Consider the following 6,116-nt stretch of genomic DNA (forward strand, 5'->3'; position numbering starts at 1 on the left):
CGGTAACCAGCAGGTGAACCCCATTCAATATTTATCCCAGTCTTTCACAGATCAGTGGCGGGCGAGGCAAACCTCTTAATTAAACTGGAGGGCTTCAAAGGGCCCATTGATGCTGTCTGTCAGCAAGCGTGGGGTGGGGGACGGTGTCAAGTGACAGGAGGAGAAACTCAAGGCACTCACTTTCCTCAGCTAATCCCCCCCCTCCTCTTGCCCCCCACCCACCTGGTCCTCATTGTAACAGTCTGTCAGGCTGCAGGAAGGTGTAACGACAGGCCTTCCCTCTCCATTGTTCAGGGTGTAAGTAATATGGAGGATCTGTGTTTGCAGTGAGCACACTGATACAGATCCTCCTCATCACACTGTCCCTGGGAAACAGGGTGTCTGTTACAGCACATCTGTACCTCTACCCAATATAACACTGGGGATGGTTTAGGAGAAAGTGAACATGCTTCTAGTGTTCCTTCTACTACTTCTGCTGCTGCTGTTACTATTGCCTTTTTCTACTACTGCTAATACTGCTCCTCTCATTACTACTGCTGCTGCTCCTACTACTAATTCTGCTGCTGCTGTTACTAGTACCACTGCTATTAATTAATATTTCCTTATCTCTTGTACATTTTAGCCAAATTCTAGAGGCAATCAAGTGTTCGGAGACAGCTGGACAATATTTATAGATTTACAGCTTTTTCTGAATAATACCCTACCTGATAGCAGAAAACAACTTCTTTTGTTAAAGGTGAACTGAACCTGCCTGGGCTTCCTACTCTCTGCACCTGGTTTGGTGCAGTGAGTAGGAAGCCCAGGCAGAGCACAGGCCAACAGAGACCAGTCACTGTGCAATAGAGTGGGCTCTGCTGCCCCCCACTGGACAAAAAAATGATTCCTTCATACACAGTACAGTACATATATAGTCATTTCTGCATATATTGACGATCTTCGAAAAACCGAGGTACACAAATCTTTAAGGGCGGGTTTTTTGAAAACACCACCCCCAACCACCAGCATAGCTCCTAATGTATCGGCCACTTCTTCAGAACACATAACTCCGCAATTATTTTAAAAAATAAAGAGCAGAGAGCTACAATAATCTATAATCTACAATACTGACATCTGAAAAGCAGGAAAAAAAGCTCTGTGTCTCAGACAGAGACAGAATAGCGAGTTAGCTCAATGTGTATTAGCTGGATAGCTTTAAACTCTCAGTCCAGTCTTAGGGCGTACTCACACTAGGCCCAGTTGCCTTGTACCGTGCTCGAGCACGATTGCCCCCCCCCCCCCACTCCCCCGCTGGCCTGTGCTCACATTGTGCTTAATGTTCTGGGCCCAAGCACGCTTACGCCATCACGATGCGAACTTTTTGTGTCGATGAACAGTGCTCTCTCACAGCACAATGGAGTTCATTGTACTTTGTGGCTTATTTGGAGTCGTTTTGGGCGTGGTGACACATGGCCCTTTCACATGCCTGATAGATTTATCGATTATGCAATGCAGCGATTTTCAGTTAAATCGTGCTGCACATATAATAAGATTTTTACGGAGGCAGCTGACGTTTCAGTCATTATGCTAAGGGACAGACCAATATTTTTTGTCAGATTACAGTAGTCTAATCACAGTAATGTTAGCTAATGTTAACCAGTCAGGGCTACTACTTGTGTGTGCGCTACAGTGATCATTACAACAACAAACATCCTCTATTACTACTGTACTTGGATAGTGCACTTTTCAATTCATTCGAGAATATTTCGGTTAATAATGGGTCTGGTTCTCACCTTACTGATGAACGTGAATTGTAGTTGGCGAGTAAAACTCCAAATTCCTCCCTCAACATCAGCTGCCTCCGTATAAATCTTCATATACGTGCAGCATGATTAACTGAAAATCACTGCATTGCATAATCGATGCTAACTGGCTGGGGAGCTAATGTCAGCTATCTAGCAATAGATTTAACAAACATAGCTAGTTAGCTAACAGGCTACCTATCTGAACCATTGTTGAAGACTAGCTACTTAAACAGGTTGGCTGCTTCATTTGTGATACTCTGACTAAGCCCCTGACAACAGCAATGCTTACATCGCCACATAAAGTCTGGTTAGTTTTATTTCGCTTGCTAGTGATCAAGCTAATGTGGGGATCCACAGTTATTTTTAGGTATAGATCTACAGAACTAACCAATCAAAGATAATTTTGGAGGTAGCCAGATTGTTATATAAAAGGAAGTCAGCTAGCTAATCAAATTATGGTTTAAAGGATTTATTATGACTGGGCGTGTAACTAACAGATATCCAGCTAACTGTAGCTATAACGGATATATTTGCTAAATGGGAGAGTCGCATCATTAACGTCATGTTCGAATTCCATGCTCGGGCACGGTTAGCGATCACACTGAAGCGTACCGTGCCCGAGCCCACCTCTTCAAGCGGGCCCGGGCACGGTACGGAGCACTCACACTAGTCAAACGAACTGTACTTTGGGGATCAAACGTGCTCAGGCAAGGTACGGATTGCCTAGTGTGAGTACTCCCTTCTTAGAATCCATGTAACAATAAATGAAACCGTCAAATCATTTATTGACAACAGGGGAAATATCCTATGCAGGTGCAGTGGTGAGGCTGCACAGCCAGGGGGCAGTGTGGAGAGGTACTCACACAGCAGGGTGAAGCAGAGGGGATGTCAGCTGCCTGAGCCTGGCTGCTCAACTCCACACTCCAGGTTCGAGCCCTGGGGGGTGGTCTCTCACCCTCTAACTCATCATCCAGGAACACCACACCCCTCTCCAGACACCTCAGCTTTCTACCCTAGAGAGGAACACAAAAGGGTCAGAGTGCTTATACTGGATCAGTTTAACCATCTGTTACATAACGGTTGGGGCTGGGAAAACGGTTTGGTAAGCTGATCTTGGATCAGTTACAAGGGGCAGGTACCTGGAGTAAAGGACACAGGGCTCTGTAAAACCAGATGACAGGATGATGGATGAACTGGCTGCAGCGTTAGAGAAACAGGGAGCTCTGTAGTTACCTTCTCATCCATGGCAGGATTGCGAATACGTTTCCTATCAGGCTGGAAATCATCATCCTTCTCCTCAACCAGAGAGGTCTGGAGTTTCTTCGCCAGGCGGGCGGCCAAGGTGCTGCTCCTGGGCCTGTAGTCCTCTAGAGAAGGTCCTGAAACCCACAGCAGCCAAATTCTAGTACTAAACCATCAGCATTTATCAGAAATGCATTCTGGGTAGTTTCTGTCCTCAAAGAAATTATCCAGGATTGACCTTCACCAGAAACCAAACAAGCTCCAATCTTACCTTCACAAAAGACATCACAGACACAGTCACTAAACACGTAACTATCCAATATTCCCAACCACCAGGAAGTACCCCATGCCAAAAAGCACACAGAGTAGCACTTTTCCACCCCTATTATTACCCTGAACAATGTCTGAGTAAAAGGTGAAGACTGATCCAGGACAAGTCCAGAACAACCCAAACCTGAAACAGCAATCCAGTCCCTTGCCATTTGGTGGTCACCTGTGTCTGGGGGCTGGGTTGTGTCTTGGCCTGTTAGGTCCACATTGGGCAGGTTTGGGCTCGCTCTGGCAGGGGGTCTGGGGACATTGGGAATCCTGGGGTGTCTGAAGTGGCAGGTGCACTGGCAGGGTGTGGTCACCACTGGCTTCTTACACTGCTCTGCAGGGGTCAAGTCCACCTTACCTTCAGACACAAAACACATCACACACACATTTGCTAAACGCACACAAATGTCAGACACCATAACTAAACAGACCCACATATCACATACACCATCAGTAAACATTCACAAATACCACTGACACCATTACTAAACACACAAATACCACACACAAAATCACTAAACATAAACAAATACATTTCACTCATACAGTTGTCAAACATGCACAAATATCAGATAACAACACTACACTTGTATAAATACATCTGTCGCACCATCGCTAAACACACATAAATAACAGATACCATCACTTAACATGTTCCAATACTGCTGGCATCATCTCACCAAGCACACAAATGTCTTTGACAGTATATATTTAACATGCAAATATATCAACCACACCATTACCTCATGTGCACATCAGTGACTCAGCATGTTAACACAGACAGGTCAACACCACACCTTTACAAAAACAGCCATTTAAGGTTACCAGCAATCTGTACAAAAAGGGGTATGTTTACTTCAATCTCTAACATGAAATAATGTACAGAAAGAACAGACACATTGTATGATCACATGACTGGGGAGACACCAGTGATCACATGATCACAGACTCTGTGGTTACCACAGGATCTGAGAGAGCCTGGTGAGGAGGGACATGCAGAGGGTGTTGGTACCATGCTGGGCCTGTTGCCAGGCCAGGGCGGAGCAGAGCAGGGCCAAACTCTTCCCACTGCCAGTCGGGCTCTCCAGGAGACAGTGCTGCCCATGGTTCAGCCCACGCACAATCTATGGGGGCCCAGAGAGCAGGGTTCAACAACACCACCAACACCTATTACACTGTAGAGCTGGAGAGATGAAGCCGGGCTGGCTCATTATATCACTTTCCCACTGTAGAGCTGCAACCATGATGGCTCATTATACTATTACTCCACTGAGGATCTAGATCAGGCAGGCTTATTACACCTTTTTTCCACTGTAGAGGTAAAACCAGGCTGGCAGGAGGCCACTGCCTTTCCATGACACCCAGTGCTATATCACAAGACATCACACTGAATGTTAGGAAAGCCCCAGATTTACATGACAACCTAAACCTCACTGGCGGTCCAAAGCTGACATTTTCCGAATAACTAGACTCCAGATTACTTCAACACACTTCTGGCTGACTGCTGTGATCGGCAGGGGCAGAACCCTCCTTTATCTGTTTCATGTCTTCAGGCTGAACCACCATATCCGGTGGAAGAAATACAGTCATAATGCCTGCTAACTCTGCCCACAGCTCCAATACAAGTAGCCCAACATTAGTAAGGTTATATGAATATTGAATATGTTTAAAACTGAATATGTTGTTCAGAGACAGCAGTGGCCTACAGACACACTGACAAAAGTGACACATGACAGATCTTAAGATCTGAAAGCTCAAAAGGTGAAAATGGTTTAGTTTTACTGCACACTAAACTCGTGCAATTCGTGAAGACATGGATCTCAAGACTTCATGACGGTGACGACAGGCCCTGAGGTATCGAGTTGATGTGCTTACCGCGTTCATCATGGCCAGCTGGGAGGGGTACGCCTTGCACGGGAAGTGGATTCTTACTCCACCGATAGTGTACTCCACCGCTGGCGTAGCCATGGCGACCGCTAGGCACTACACCAAGATGTGTGGGGATTTTATGGACGAGAATATCTGAAATAAATGTTTACGTTAGCTGTCTTTATCCTCGTTGTGGGTAGAAATTCACACTTTATTGATACATTAATTGTAATTTAGTTATTTCGCTAGATCAGTGGCATTGTAACAATATTTATTCAATAAACTTAAAAAATCGGGCTGCATCCGAATACTCTATGCACTATGCACTAACTTCGGTTAAGAACGTACTACCCGATCGTTACTGTTGTACCTTCCACGAGCATGCGAGCGAGTAGTAAGGACACAATTCGGACATACACTGGACACACTGTCGGACATCCGCCGTCATCTTACCTGTCCTTTGACCTCTGATGATTACATGATTACATGTTTACATGTTTTAAAAATCAGTCTGTTTTACTTAGCTGACTGTCAACCTGAGGTAAAACGAAAAGCTATCGTTACGTAACAAGCCAATTGATTTGTTAATTTAACCAAGTTGACTATACCGCCGTCTTCTTTCTCTTTTTCCCGGGGAATTCTCCTTCGGGCTCTTGCTGACTTATGGGATAGCGTAGTGTAGTACGTTTGCATACTTCGGATGTAGTAGGGTACCGTTCGACTACTATAAAATGCCTACTGAGTATTCGGACACCCTACGGATTGTGACGTACTGCTTTTTGCCTACTATATAGTATGGCAGTATGAGTATTCGGATGCAGCCTCAATGCTGGTTTTACTAAAAGAGATTTCATCAGTCTAAATAGGGAATGTAGGATAACGTATTCTAGCTATCTTCAAAGAACA

At 45.1% G+C, this 6,116-nt stretch overlaps 1 protein-coding gene across 1 annotated transcript in view; it reads right to left on the reverse strand.

The window, feature by feature from the left end:
- brip1 (BRCA1 interacting protein C-terminal helicase 1) overlaps positions 1–5,339 on the reverse strand; it is a 28,261-nt gene extending 22,922 nt beyond the window's left edge. The window contains exons 1-5 of the mRNA XM_036537421.1: positions 5,217–5,339; positions 4,354–4,465; positions 3,517–3,699; positions 3,015–3,160; positions 2,645–2,794 (exon numbers count right to left, since the gene is read on the reverse strand). Coding sequence (XP_036393314.1) covers positions 2,645–2,794; positions 3,015–3,160; positions 3,517–3,699; positions 4,354–4,465; positions 5,217–5,309 — 684 coding nt within the window. The 5' untranslated portion in view covers positions 5,310–5,339. The remainder of the gene's footprint in view (positions 1–2,644; positions 2,795–3,014; positions 3,161–3,516; positions 3,700–4,353; positions 4,466–5,216) is intronic.
- Between the last annotated feature and the right edge of the window lie 777 nt (positions 5,340–6,116).

The sequence above is a fragment of the Megalops cyprinoides genome, chromosome 9 (genome assembly GCF_013368585.1).
Source record: "Megalops cyprinoides isolate fMegCyp1 chromosome 9, fMegCyp1.pri, whole genome shotgun sequence".
NCBI classification, from domain to species: domain Eukaryota; kingdom Metazoa; phylum Chordata; class Actinopteri; order Elopiformes; family Megalopidae; genus Megalops; species Megalops cyprinoides.